At 33.5% G+C, this 15,693-nt stretch overlaps 1 protein-coding gene across 2 annotated transcripts in view; it reads left to right on the top strand.

The window, feature by feature from the left end:
* Positions 1-15,693, top strand: part of LOC123531971 (polycystic kidney disease protein 1-like 2) — a 33,241-nt gene that overhangs the window by 15,080 nt on the left and 2,468 nt on the right. Inside the window, exons 9-21 of one of the 2 annotated variants that reach the window (XM_053518570.1) lie at positions 1,209-1,998; positions 2,985-3,212; positions 3,652-3,772; positions 4,055-4,214; positions 4,976-5,105; positions 5,648-5,906; positions 6,586-6,817; positions 7,714-7,779; positions 8,275-8,449; positions 8,823-8,904; positions 9,583-9,695; positions 10,341-10,511; positions 11,535-11,685. In XM_053518570.1, coding sequence (XP_053374545.1) covers positions 1,209-1,998; positions 2,985-3,212; positions 3,652-3,772; positions 4,055-4,214; positions 4,976-5,105; positions 5,648-5,906; positions 6,586-6,817; positions 7,714-7,779; positions 8,275-8,449; positions 8,823-8,904; positions 9,583-9,695; positions 10,341-10,511; positions 11,535-11,685 — 2,678 coding nt within the window. The remainder of the gene's footprint in view (positions 1-1,208; positions 1,999-2,984; positions 3,213-3,651; positions 3,773-4,054; positions 4,215-4,975; positions 5,106-5,647; positions 5,907-6,585; positions 6,818-7,713; positions 7,780-8,274; positions 8,450-8,822; positions 8,905-9,582; positions 9,696-10,340; positions 10,512-11,534; positions 11,686-15,693) is intronic. The other variant, XM_053518571.1, reaches the window with a different exon arrangement.

Raw genomic sequence — 15,693 nt, 5'->3', positions numbered from 1 at the left:
AACTACATGCTCCTCACCGATTTCAGTTGAATCCTCACTTGGGATGTATTATTCTTCAAGTGAGAAAGTCATCTGAAAAGGTTGGTGGTTCTACCTAGGTGCTCGCCATTGCTACCTGAAACAGTACCCGACTTGCTCCACCTGAATATTAAAAGCTGAAAAGCATCGCCATATAATCTTAATTGTGTCTACTCAAGAAAGCAAAACAAGCGTTCATGAATATTGATTTACATGATTAACAAAGTTGTCACGTTGTAGAAAGGTAGGAAATAATTAACAAAATTGTCGTGAACATTTTATTTTCAAACAAGAGCTGTCACTATAAGTGACAAATGCACCCAAAGCGTGCCCAAGAATGTTACAGTTGTCTGCGTAAATATGCTAGAATAGTTTAGGTATGAATCATTTTGTGACCTTGACCTGAGAGACCCGTGTCATAAGCGTGACACACCTTCTCAATATGGTTAACATTTGTGTCGATTATTTTCAAATCCCGCGGCAGAGTTGTAGGCCAGACAAGAAACCTTTGTTAACCTTTGACTTCTAATTGTGATTTGACCTTGGCGCTAGGGGTCTTGGTGTTGCGCATGACACATCATCTCATTTAAGAAAAAATATATGCCAAGTAATTTCAAAATCCCTTCATCGATCGCAGAGTTATGGACCTTTGACCTCTAAATGTGACCTTGACCTTGGAGCTAGGGTCAGAGTTTTTTTCATAGCACGTCGTCTTCTTATGATGAACATTTATGCCAAATAATTTAAAAATCACTTTATGAATGACAGAGTTACAGCCCAGACAAGAATTTACATGAAAGCACAGACGCACGGACGGATAGTGCGATTTTAATATAACCACCTTCGTGGGCATAAAAATGATTCTAAAATTTAAGTTTGTCCTTGATATCAGAAGACCACGTGCATGCATGCATAACATATATGACATATCGTAAGGTAAATGACAAAACTTCAAATCTAGAATAATTTTTTGAAAAAAATAGCTTATTTTCAAAATGTGTAAGCATGTACGAGGGTCGTTCAGAAATTGCGTAAACTGATGTCATAACTTCAAAACTAGACAATAAAGATTTTTTAAGTTAATACAATTTTAAAAAGAAGTGCATTAAGGGGCAAAATTGTAGCGCATATCTACATATTTACTGAACAACCCTTGTATATGTTTAGTTTCCGTTGTGTTTTTTTTGCAGGTACCCGAATGATATACAAATCATACGCCAATTCTATAGTATGTTGTCAGAAACGGAGGCTGAAACATTTGATAATGCATCTAGGTACTGTGAATTATGCACTGAATTTTGTTGCAACTCTATGGAGATATGTACCGGCTTTTATGAACACTGCATCTATTACTGCAAACACGTTATTCAGAATAATGTTACAGAAAATTGTACTGAAATATTCAACGCAACAGTGTACTGTGACAGTTGTCAGAATCTGTGTTGTAATGGAACAACAAATTGTACGAGTGTTCTAGAAAACTGTTTATTCTTTTGTAGTTTATATAGGGAAGAAAGTTTAACGGCTGAATGTCGAAACCATTTATATTACTCTAACTTAAGTGCATTAGGAACCACAGTGAAGCAGTATTGCGAAGAGTGTGACACCTTTTGTTGTGGTGGAACAGAAGAATGTGCTGACATGTATTCTAACTGCATTTTCTTTTGTTCAAATTTTATGTCAGAAAATGTAACCTTATCTTGTGGGAAGAATAAAAAATCCCTCGAGACCATCTATCTGTTTCCAAGAGAATCCAGGAAAAATGATACATCATATCAGATGTATTTTGCCCTGAGTGTTGATCCAACAGACACATATGTTTTAGAACATTTTTCACAGATAGACCCGAATTGCCTCGGAAATGTGTCTGTAAATTCCTGCACGGTTGATATTGATCTGCAGGTTCCCCTAAAGGTTTCAACAATGGACTGTGAATTTTGGGATGCTGTCAATGAAACATGGTCCACAAGTGGTATGCAGGTACATAAGTTCCACGGTATTATTTCATAGAATATATTAGATACTTTAAAAGAAGTAAATATTGTATTCATACCTGGCAATAGGTGCTGTTAATATATTTTCCAAGCTAATTGATGTAATTAATCATAAACACAAAAATAAAATTGATTTTGTTTTTTAAACTGTTTTTAAAGATGGTCAATTTCATTTGAGCAACATTTATAACCTTTTTCCAGTTTTAAATTTGAGATATATTAAAAGAACAAAAAGACCAATTACATAGTTTTAGATCCCTATTGGGAATTAATATTTTATTACTTTTATGAAATTTTGTAATTATAACCTCCCCTTAATGTAAAAGTATTTTAAAAGTTGAGTATTTCTATTGATCTCAGTATAATTCCTAGATTTGCATTTGATAAAAATTGGGTTGTTTTAACTTCTTGAAACAAAATTCAAGGTCTAAAACAGCTTATTTCTTCGGAATTTATCTATTTTTAATCTTGGTTTCGCAACCGAGATAGACAAAGGGAGGTAATAATAGTTTTATAAACTTTCATTTCTAATTAAATTTGGCAAAATATGAGCTTGTCAATGCAAATTTTTGACAACTTTGATACAGTAGTGCTTATATTCGTATCGTTTCTTGGGAAAAAAATTGTGTTTTTTTTTTAATTCAGACTTATGCTAATGTAACGCTATCTTGGTTTGGCAACTAGGATAGAAAAAATCAAAATTTAAGAATACTTCCGGGAAACTCTGACGTGTATTTAGAAATTGATGAATACAAATAAGTGCACCTGATTAGTTGACTTAGTTCTGAACAAATACATTATTTGACCAAAATCTGATTGACCACCTTTCCTGTCAAGAACAGACATGGGTACTGGTAAAAAAAAATAGCCTGCTAATTATTTTTTTCTTGCCACCTTCGATTATTTATTTATCTTACATTCCCTCAAAGACAAAGTTAGTGAATGTAACATTATTGTAAAATAACCTTTCAGATATCAAGAGAAAGTCATGGTGACATACTTATCTGTACATCAAGTCATCTGACGGCTTTTTCAAAGACAATGCTTGTTGCGCCAACATTTATTGACCCTCTGGACTTTGAACTGTTTAGTAACTTCTTTGACAACCCCGTGGTTGTGACAGTCGTTTTAGTTGTTTGGATGTTATACTTTTTCCTCGTGCACTGGGCCAGACAAAAGGATAAACTGGACAGAGAAAAGGTATGTTCAAGTGCGGGAGACAACTGTCATGTTTTAAAAGAAGGCCTGGAGGGAATCGCAAAGGAAAGTTGTTTACAGTAAATGTAGCGAAATCTGTGAATTTTTGTCGTCTAAAATCACTAACTAAACCACTATCATGTCTGTTGCAAACAGGCAATCTAGGCATTTGCCTGTTTGCACACATAATTACCATGTGTTTTATCAGTATTTTAATTTCGTTGTCTGGTAAATAATGTAGATATTCGCACACATTTCCCTTGTGCATTGTTAATAACTTTAAAGTTATGTTATATACTGTTCACATGATACAGCCATTCATAAAGATAATCACTTTGTGTTTTGTCAGTCTTTTTACTGTATGGCTGGTATAATCTACTTATTAGATAATGAAGCTGCTTGCACAGATAATTACCTTGTTGTCAATCTTTTTAATTGAAAGGCTGGAGTAATATACTGTTCAGATAATGTAGCGACTCGCACATACAGTTATGTTGTGTGCATAACCACAGGATGGTGGAATCAAGCTGGAACAACAGCAAATGTTTATATCTATCTTAAAGGTACTTTGCTGTTACAAAATTCTGAAAAGAAAAGAAATTCAGTATCGTATAAATTATTGCCGAACAGGACAGAATTTTAAGTTGTTGATTTACTTACAATCAGTTTCTTTTCTTTTTTACTTATATGTAAAACAATTTTAATATATTTAATTGATCCTATCAAGCACAATAATTTTCTTTCTTAGAGATAATTAAAGATGTCTTGGAAAAAAGAGAATGTAAAGGAAATATGCTCTTTCTTGTCCTCGAGATATGGGTAACGGATCAAATTTAATGTTTCAGGAGCACTATACAACTGCCCTAGAAAATGTTTGAAAACGCCTGAAAGAAAATGTTTCCAAACTGGTTACGAAGATTGGTTTCTTATTACCACAGAACACGGTCTAGGTGATATTAAGTCGGTTAGCCTTTGGCATGATAACATGGGATCAAGTCCTCACTGGTATGGAATGCATATCAATGCTCAAACATGATGTCTTGACCAAATTATTTAACATTGGAGAGTATAACTCCGAATGCCTTTATTTATTTACAACCTCTTGTCTTCAGTAAATACGAAATTGTATATTGTTGTTTCAAAAACAATCTTTTCTACTTTTGTAATTTTGTTTTAGCACAGTTTTAACCTTTTTACATCGTATTTGTATTAATGATATTTGGTTGACATATCACTGTTTGCAGGATACACATTAATGCAAAGTTTTATTGCAATACCAACCTTCCAAATAATACAGTGATTGTTACAAAAGAAACTTTGGCATTTTAAATTCCTAGTTTCAGACATATAACCCTGATGAATAATTGTTTGGACTGCAGGCCAGTGTATGCACAGAAGTTTTCCTATCATAACACTCTGCATGTTGAAACAACAGATAATATTTTATTTCTTTGTACGTAGAATACCAGGGAGCATACATCAGATACTTTGTTAGCTCTTCTTTTATTTGTTAAATTGTCTGAAGTTTTACCATTTACCTTTTATGTAAACCGTGTCAGTGTCTTCTTATGTATTTCTGTTTAATATATTTGAGGAGACTTGCACTTCACATATGTGTACCTTTGTGTCAAATATTCATCGAGAATTTATATGCCTCTCTTGTAGCTTTTGTCATTTGCAGGTTTAACACACGTTTCACACTGTATAGGTTGTTCAAGCAATAGTATGCATGTATGTTTGTATGTTTGTCTTTATTCCTGTACAAGGTTTGTGAACCAGGTTTTTGTGAAAGATATCCAAATGGACTGTTCCTGGACATTTGTATATAACGACTGGCTGGCTGTAGATCGAGGAAATCTATTGATGACAACCACTACACTAAAACCTGTAACAGAGGCATGTACATATCTTCAATGTTGATTAAGGACGATAGTTTGGCCGCATTAATTTTTTTTCAGAATAATAACTCGACAGTTATTTACATATAGTTTTATTGATCGTATTTTTATCGTATTTTACACGCTGCGTGTATGCTATTGAAGTTCAAAGATCATATTAAATGTTTTCATTAATTACTAATTGCAATATAAATAAAAAAATGTGATTTTGTGCATTTTAAGGACTTTTAACCTGAAAAGATTCTCTATTAACATGTAGAAACCTCTTAAAAGCGTTATTTACGCTATTAAAATTTGATGCACATCAGATAGAATTTAGCTGTACTTAATATGATACACATAACATTAGCTAAATAAACAGTACTGGTTTATGATTTTCAATATCTAGTATCATTATTTTTGTTTGAAAGAACAACGAGATTTTAATGTTCATCTAGAAATATGTCCCCTTAAAAATAAAAAAAAATAAAACAATGCAACAAGAAAATAACACAAAAACAAATTTACTTTTGATCTAGCTTACTCGATATTTGCTTTCAGGAAGAATTGAAATTAAAAAGGAAATATAACTTTACAGTCACATCTACACAAGACCTTAGAGATGGTCATATCTGGATGAGCATCTTTTCAAAGTCTGCAAGTAATACTTTCACAAGAGTACAACGACTAACATGTTGCCTAACGCTGCTTCTGACGACCATGTTGACAAATCTGATGTTTTATGGAATACCAACCGACGATCCAGAGGATCAGCTTGTTACTGGTGGTTTCAGGTTATCCCTTTCTCAGATTATTATAGGTTCGTTTGATATTTTGTTGTTTCGTGGGAAAGGGGTGTTACTAAAAGTAAAGATATGACTGAACGGCGTCACAACAAATATAATTCCACGCAGGGGTGAGCACTTGGAGATAAGTGAGATATTCCAAGACAGATCTAAAATAAGCTTAGTACATATGCGGACATTTGATACGTATACATTATAATAATTATATGCACCGGTTACTGCTGTTATACTAGTATTTGTTTCAAAATGTTTTCATGTATATAATATTCTGTATAATTGTAATTTCATATAATTGTAATTTTGCATTTTGTGAAATTTGATTGTTTTTAATTTTGGCATTTTAGAGAATATATACATTAGTTTGTACATCTGTCCGTCGGATTGTGTTCAGACAATAACTTTGATATACTTGGAGCGGAAACATTTGGTCTTTATAAGACGGGTTACCGAGCATAAATATCGGGACCATATTTCAGAGATGGTGGTCATATTTGCTGGACCATTTCAGATCATGTTCTTTCCGCACTCACAGAGTATTTTTAATGCCGAAATATTTGCCTGAATAAAAAGATGTAAGTGTTCTGCTTAAGATTATGATCGAGAATGTAAGTGGTGTTGTGCATTAAATTAAGTTTGTAAACACACAATAGAACCGAAGTGACCATTATATTTTCACCCTTATTTCCTTTACAGGCGTAGAAAGCGGTCTGATAATGTTTCCAATGAATCTACTTATTGCGCAGCTCTTCTCAAGAGTGAAGAAAAAACCACAAAAGGAAGAACCTCACATACCAATAGAACACTTTTTAGAGGCTATCTATGGGACAACATGGCAGAAAGTGATGATGGACATAAATGAACGGCTTATGCTTTTGACTAAAACGCATAATATTGAAGGAATGAAATATTTCACGAGGGTCCCAAGGTAAGAGGTTTTAATACAGTATATAAATCACAGAAATAATCTTATAGAATTATAAATCGGTGAACGTAATATTAATAACCGCGAGAAAATAAATGTAATGGTGTGTTCTCAGCTACATGTGCGAACAATTAAACCTACTAAAATAGATTTCAGATACTCATTGTGGTATATATAATACTTTAAGTAGCAGTTGTGCACATACTAGATATAGCAATTGGGGAAAAAACGATAATTCTTGTTTGTGATTCTCATTATGAAACCTAAGAAATAGAATCAACACTCGTTGATTTTATCAGTATCAAATGATGTGGAACTGGGAAAAACAAAATTAATTAATACCGGTGCATTGATTAGTACGTTTGCATTTATTGCAAAAGCCTTTGCCATATTTCTTATATATTTAGATTAGAGATATATGTTCTATTTAAATCGTTTCGAACAGAATAGTTTAAAACAATATACAGTCCCAGCTAGCCGCATTTTGCAAAGCTTCATTGTTCTACTACACCAGATTGATATGTTGAAACACGGCGGTGATGTTATACACCAGCGGAATAATTTCATGAATTTATTATCCGCGGTATATAGTCAACTCCGAGTATAGTAACTTGTTCTTATTATTATGTCCAATATAAAAAGTACACGCGGATAAAATAGCAAAGAACTAATTCTTGGCACACGAATGGTGCTAAATGGTAGGTAGCTCTCGCGTCAAATTTAACTTTGTAATCGTATTTAAAAACAGGAAGATGTAACACGTCCATAACAGTGAAAATTGCACACTCGGTTTGATTGAGTTCATGAACAGCAATGGAAAATGCAACACTGACCACGCCCTCTGGTAACTACTCGGTAACACCGTTCCTTTTTATATTGAGTTGAATTTTCATCTTCAGGCCAACGGAAAAGACTGTTTTAGAAGCTTGCACAACCGAAGTTGAAAAGAAAAAAGATGGAAAGATGTATGTTTAGAAATTTTAACAAATTTTACGTATTATATCGCCGCATTATTTTAGTTGTATTATGTGCTTTGATTAAAAGAATGAAACATTGATGTATGTTTTGAATGAATTGCAGAGCTCTGATTACACATTTCAATCGACATGCTTGGTTACAGATAAAAGAAGTTTCGTTACATATTTACATCGTATTTACATGGTTATTTTGTTTTGGAGACACTTGTGTCTATAACCGTGAGCAAAGCGCAAAAATATAAAAATAATGATTATGATACTCAACATGCCCTGGCAAGAAATCAGGATTTGTATTTCTGCCACCAGTTCTCGCATAAATGTACATCATTCTAGATATTTTAAAAGTATTTTTTATCGCATATAACTATGGTTAAAGTTTTTTTATCACATGGTTTAACAGATGACAATACTAAATACCCGTAAAAAGTTCTTCTTTACATATAATACTAGTTATAATTCTCAAAACTGTCCCTTTACTTGCAGATTTCCTTGGTGGATTGTTTACATAGCGTGGACTTTATCCATTACAACATGCTTAACTTCTTCTTACTTTGTCGCACTGTATGGACTTAAGTTTGGATATACCCGCAGCGCAGAGTGGCTAGTATCCTTTTTCACAGGTTTCTTCCAGAGTGTATTTGTTCAACAGCCAATAAAGGTAATAAAATAGTATTCCAGATACATGCCATTAAAAATAGTGTATATTTGTATTTGTAATGCTGAACTTTATAATGGTAAACATTTATGCCAAGTTATGCCTGATACAACTTTTAATATTTAATGTCAAATAAATTAAACTGTTATACAGTGCAACCTCTGTAGAGCAACACCCTTTGGAAGATACAAATATTGACTGTTACATAGATGTTGTTGTTCTGGAGAGGTAAATTTGATAGTATATTTCAGCTTAGGGAAATTTTGAAGATGTTGTTATAGAGAGGTATTTCCTTAAAAGAGGTCCGCTCTGGAGAGGTTATACCGTACTTCATTACAACATAAAATCTTATTCATGTACAACTTATTTTCTAAAGGTGTTTGGCATTGCGTTCATGTTGACGTTAGTATTCAAGAAAACCGCAAACTTTGATGACAGTATCCCGGAAAGGAAACTAGGTACAACACTCATAACGTTATGAGCTCTACACGTACTCAGACACGAGCAGGCGCCGGACCTTCGACGCAAAGTGGCTAGGGTCACTGACATAAAATCACTTTCGCCACACAGCGGGTTCGGAATCCTTCTAAACATGTATAATTTTTTATTTAAGGAAGCCATTCTGCTGGTTTTACTGAAGGTTGGTGGTTCAACCAGTGTATCGCCCATGTCCGGAATCAGATGGGGCACCTTTGATCTTCCATCAAAAACTTGAAAAGTCGCCATATGGTATAAATTGTGTCGATGTGATTTTTATTCCATCAAGAAACAATCAGAAACAAAATCACTCACCCTTCATTGCTTTACGGCTGGCTTGTGTATAGGCTGTAACCAATCTAGGAGCACATGAATGCCGTAGATAATTTTTGGGTGTCTTTTCTACCATTATAAATCGAAAATTGTCATTTGACCTAAATCTCTCGATGAAACATAAAACTGTATTCAAGATTCAAGTTAAACCTCTTAGCAAAATTTTAGTTTTACTGAAATTGGTGTTGCCGAGAGATAAGATAAGAGTCAAGAAGCGACACACTTGACCGTGAGAGTTGTTACAGGTCATACAATGTGCATGTTCGCATAAACTCAAGATTTGTAACATTATTTAGAGACATTTCAAAATAAATTGTGTGTTTTAGATTTGGACGAAGAATACTTGCGTTCTGTATGTATTAAGCCACCAGAGACCCACCAGCTTGTAATGGAACCGCTCCCTAAAAGACTTCTTGATCAAATAAAGGAAAGATTAAAGGTTGGTAAGAGATGGTTTTAATTCCAAATATGTGTCCATATTTTCAAATTTTCAAATACATTTGTATGTCTAGTTCATTAAGTGTAATAACACGGCTAAACTATATTCTTTATAAATATGCAGAAGAAATTTTACCAGAAATTTCGAGAAAAAGATTCCTTTCCAATTATTTAATGGTGTTAAATCATCGAGAAAAAACATGGCTAATAACTGCTGGCTTCAACTAGCACTATTAATAGGTTTGATTAATGATTATAAATAAATTGTAGGCAATAAGTTATTATTACCTTATTTGCAACTGAATACATGCTGTTATTTAATATGTGATTGTATAATCTGTTTCTAAACGCTTTTTATAAATTTTCTTGAGATGGTTTAAGTGCCTAAAATTATTTTTAAATTTACATGCAACAATACATAACATACGCTTTGTTTTGTCTATTCTGTGGTTCGATCAGTTTCCAATCAAGTGGCTTCGTCTATGATAGCAGTCACCTAATAACTGTAATATTTACTCGTGTTCTGAATAAATGTGATATGTCTTTGTTTATCAAAGTTAGCGTATTTATTTGTTTTAACATTTTTCTAAAACAATATTTAGCGTTCTTTGTTTGAATTATTTGCAATAAATCTTTCTGTTTTCAGATTGAATGGTTTATGAATGTAACAATAAGGGACATTATCTTACACATCTTCTATTTATCTGTGATACTGACCATGGTTCATGCACATCGCAACATCACCCATGCTTTTCAAAATTCGGAAACAGTCAGGTCGTTGTTTGTGAGACCTTCCAACGGGTTTCATTTGGAAAAGGTCTCGCTCTATTCGTACATTTGTTTTATTTTAAAATGGGAGAATTCCTTTTTTGTTGGCACAAAGCGAAACTCTTTATAATACAGCATACAACAATATTAAGTATACAGTTTTTATGCCCCCGAAGGTGGGCATATTAACATCGCACTTTAAACCTTTAAGTAAAAATTTACAAACAAAACTATGTGTCATGTGCAAGACGCAGACCCCTAGCTCCAAGGTCAACGGTTAACAGGGCCTGTTTCATGTCCGGTTCATAACTCATCAAGGGATGTTAAAATTACATAGCATAAATGTTCCCTTTAATGATACGACGTGTCAAGCGAAAGAGACAGACCCAAAGGTCAAGGTCACATTAAAAGGTTAAAGGTAAACATGGTCTGTTTCTTGTCCGGTCCCCTAGCTCAATGGTCAAGGTCACACATAGAAGTCAATGGTTAACATGGTCTGTTTTTGTCTGGTCCATAACTCTACCATTTATCAAGGGATTTGAAAGTAATTTGACACAAATGTTAACCATATTGAGAAGGTGTGTTGCGTGTATGACACGGATCTCTGAGGTCAAGGTCAAGTTTATAAAATGATTAATACCTGATCTCCGCTATCTTTAAACCTTTGGAAACAGAGACTTGCATCCGCGCAGTCATGTCTTGATCCATACTATTCATTCACCAATTGCATACAAGCATGGATATGGGCATAATTAACAGTATAGCAAGCTCCAACTGTAATGGAAAGCCGCTTAAGTCATAAACCTTTTTACAATCTAAAGAATATATGACAACTTTACATTGAAAATACAACACAATAGAGCATCGCCGGAGAACCGTTAATAGCAGAATATTATTAGTATAGTAAGCTTTTATTCAGTTCAACGGAAAATGGTTTCAACTTAATGTTAAGATCATTTTGTAAATGAAGGATAGAATATTTCATTGCATTATTTTTACTATTAAATGAGCATTACCAACCATGATAATATTGTCAGTTGTGTTAAAAACCAGCAGCTGTATTATATTTAAGGTAACGAACGCTGAGGAATTTTACGCATACCTGCATGAAACAGTTGTACCTGCAATGGCCGATATAACTGCCGATCACGAGTATGCCACACTGGGGTCCAATCATTACCTTGTCGGAACATACAGATTGCGGCAACTTAGAATCAAACGAGGTGCATGTATAAACTTGACTTGATTGTGTACTTATATTTTCTAGACATTTTGGATTCTACAAAAGCCGATGCTAGCGGATGTGATTATCCATATTCAGTTCCTCTCGTGAAAAGATTCAATTAAACCGAGTCTGCTACTATGTCATACAACATTATTGTTTAATTTTGTTTAAATTTTAAAAGATTATCAGCGACATTATTTTGTACGTCAAATTTTGAAAAAAATGTACTTTCAGTCATTTTGAAAACAAATGACGGGTTAACTGTTTTGTTCAAATAATAGCAGACACCATTTGACTGAGTCATATTGCTGATACTAATTATAAGTAAATTAGTTTTCGCATATCATAGTACATCTGTGTAATACAAATTGTTCGTGTATACCTTTAACTTTAAAGTCCATTTTAACACCAATGATTTTGCTATCCAATCGAACACTGGAATATTATGGGACCAGAATGTCTTTAGTCAACAAATACTTGTAACCCGTATTTTGTTAAGGTGAATTACGTCATAGGCCAAAGAGACATTCAGATTTCAAACGGTTTCTGATTAAATTTGTGAGCGTTTGTGTCTATGACCGCCAAAGGATATGGGATGACTGGTTGTGGACAATTAATGTATTGTCTTCATTGTTTTTGTAATCAGTTAATTAAGTGATTGTTTCTCAGTGACTTTCAGACTAAAACAGTCTCCTATCTTCAGTTTAACGTTAGAGCCTTTGGACCTCAAATGTATCGTTGGAGAGTTGTCTGTGACTTTACGTGACTTACTTCTGTTAAACGGTTGTGCTCAGATTATTTCCAATATCATCATTATAGGTATTGATCAAACCAAGTCTGATATCAATTTGATTTGTTGCATTATTTGATTTCAAATAATCTTGTTAATAAATTCTATTATTTCAACTAGATCATGGTCCGTAAATAACCCACACATAGCTTTTCTTGCTTGTAATCATGTCAGGTAATTATTACTATGTATTGCCATTGAAAAGACCTATCCAAAGTTACTTGGGGGTTGTGCGTGGTTCTGAGGAGTAAATACGAATCTTTAACTGGTTGTAGGCGCACACACCGGAATATTTAGTTCGAAGGTAATTGTTTCGGCGGTGATGAGACTGTGCCGAGTTCTCATAAACAGTTACCCGAGAACCAGATCTTTCCATCAGCGCTTACTTCCAGTATCAGTTTTTTTTTTCTTGCAAATTTTTCTATGCTAATAGTAAGAAGAAATAAAATAGAATGATTGGCTATTTTACAGTTTTTTTCCCGTACGAAGTTTTAGTTCTTGTGTCGTTACGTAATGTATGTCGTGTATAAAATTTCTGTGTTTAAATCGAGACTTTTCAACTAAACGCATAAACGCACCTATCAAGGCAACTTATTTGTATTCTGTGACATAAAATAGAATCGAATAAATGAATTTAAGATAGACTTTCCAGCACTGGTGAAAGCGCCGGACACCCTTGTCCAGTATGCAATAAAGTTTTGGTCAGTAAACGGGACTGTATTTTTGTGCTTAGGAATTCAAAGCCTTTCAAGTGTCTTGATTCTGTTAGTAGTCCGATGTTTCTAATTGAAAGTAACAACAGCTCAACAGAATTATGTATATGATGATGAAATATTTAGAATGTTCCTTAATTAAGCATTCCGGTAACTGTAATGCGGACAGTGAAATGTTCTTATATAAAATTATACACATTTTTCATATGCAAACTAGGATATGGAGATGGCTCTATAGCACTGTTTCCATTTTCATTCTTATAATTGAAACATTTTTCTCTGTTGCATGTCTTTGGCATTTTAGATATTTGTTACACTTTTGTTTTCATGCTGACACCAACAACAGTCCGTTTGAATGTTACTGTTCCAGATGTTCTATATTTTAGCGAACAGTATAATGGAGCATTAGCCAAAATTTGTAGTCCTGTTTGGAGCCATGTAACCTATACTGTGTTGTGCGCCGTAAAACCCAAATAAATAAATAAATTGTTTAACAATCAAGATCACTGCTGAATGTAAAATGAAATAAATAAAAAAAAAAGAAAAAAGGAAAGAAATATCCAGTATATTCAGCCATTCTCCCAAAATCGACTCATTTGCAGCATGTGAATAGTCGAAATTCGAAGTTCATGGTAACGTTATGGTTTATATGGCTTTTTAAACTTCGAGCACTCTTCGGTTTATCGGAAAAGAATTACTCAAAAAGTCTGCGAGATATGACAATTTAAAAAAGTGCCCTATCAATCTACGTTACGGAGCTGAGGTTATGGCATAGCTTTATTAAATTGCGGTTACATGATTTATATTAGCGGTCAAACATGCTTTTGCAGTAAATTTATTCAAAGGAAGAGATACAGACCGCGATGAGATGAAAACATTAAACTTCATAAAGATTATTTTTCTTGTGACATGCACAAGAAACAAACCAGCATTTTGGCCAACAGTTTCATACGAGGATGTGATATATATCATTAGTGTTTACGCAAAGGCTACACTCACAAGAAAATGAAACATTACTGATTTTAGGACTGATAAGTTAGTTTTTCTTTTCATCGATCTAGCAGAAGTACAGATACCACGAAGATCCAGAAGATAGTGCCTTATTTTGTTACAGAAAATAGGTTCTTTGAATTATATTATATAGAAATGCAAAAATTTGCTACTTACTTCAAATTATTTTGATAAAAAGTCATTCTACATACAAATAAATATATTAAAGAATAAAAACCGACTGTGAAATTACACATCTTTGTAAAGTTTCATTTAACTGATAAGAAATGCGAAAATCAGCAAAATCATGAAAATGTCTCAAAATGTCAGCAACCTTGACAGAATCTTCAAAAGAAAGGAAATGAAAATTGTTTAAATGAAATGCATAAGACAACATTCTGAAATTAAACAGTAGGTTTTAAGAACATCAGCTATCTCATACAGCTAAACTGTCATAGAAACTTTTCCGAAAATTTGTTACGGAACATATAAAAGTAACTTTTTTAAAGCCATACAAAAAGGTCAGAAATACTAGATATTTTAAGAACTATAACAGAACTTTGCAATCGGCAGATTTTGTGTAATAACAGAAGGCACTTAGTTCACATAATTTTCCACCTTATGATTCGTTATCTCAGTTTGTATCACCATTATCTGTAAATATATTTTTCTGCCATCATACTCCTCCAAAATGTCAGTTTTTAACAACAAAATAAAACAGCAATTTTATACAACATCTCGAATAAAACACCATTTTCATATAACATTTCTTTGACTGTAATTCGCCTAAACACGGCTTTTTAGTTTGTTACGGAACATAACGTTACGGAAAATAGGTGTTACGGAAGCATATAGAAAACTCTTTTATTTTCTTATATAATAAAGAAAGATGAACTTAACGTTGTGACAGATTATGTTTCGAAGCATTCTCTGTACAGTGTTTATCGTTCCATCTCCAATCTCACATTTGGGCGCTCAGTTTTTATAATAGTAGCGTTACGGAAGCATAGTACTTGAAATGCGACATTTTCAATTTTGACTTTGAATGGCTTCTAAGAGTTTATTTGTATTGGCAATTTACTGATGACTTTAACCTTTTACACATTCAAAGCACTTTCAAAACGATTATTTAATTGTAATCATCTTACGCTAGCCTATGTTTAAAATTCGTTACGGTACCATAGGTGTGTATTGGCGACATCGAATCAAAGAGAAATTACTATCAAACTACCAATTTCTGCTGGGAAACACGCTTCATTGTATCATGATAAATACAAGTACTGTTAAAAAGTTGAAACACCAATAAGAAATGATGCCATATAATGACGAATTAGTCCTTTTTAGTTCGCAAATTGGCTTGGCGACATGAGGTTTTTGCAATATTTGGCAATTTTAACGTCTACTTGTGGATGCTAAGTGTGCAATAAAATACCAAAACATGCTTTAAGTAATTTTCCATATATTGCTGGTATAAGCTTAAGCCAAAGAGCATAGTTCTGTGCTCGAACATTTT

This window comes from Mercenaria mercenaria, chromosome 11, assembly GCF_021730395.1.
Source record: "Mercenaria mercenaria strain notata chromosome 11, MADL_Memer_1, whole genome shotgun sequence".
In the NCBI taxonomy this organism is placed as follows: Eukaryota; Metazoa; Mollusca; class Bivalvia; order Venerida; family Veneridae; genus Mercenaria; species Mercenaria mercenaria.
This window is presented reverse-complemented; position numbering and strand designations above follow the sequence as displayed.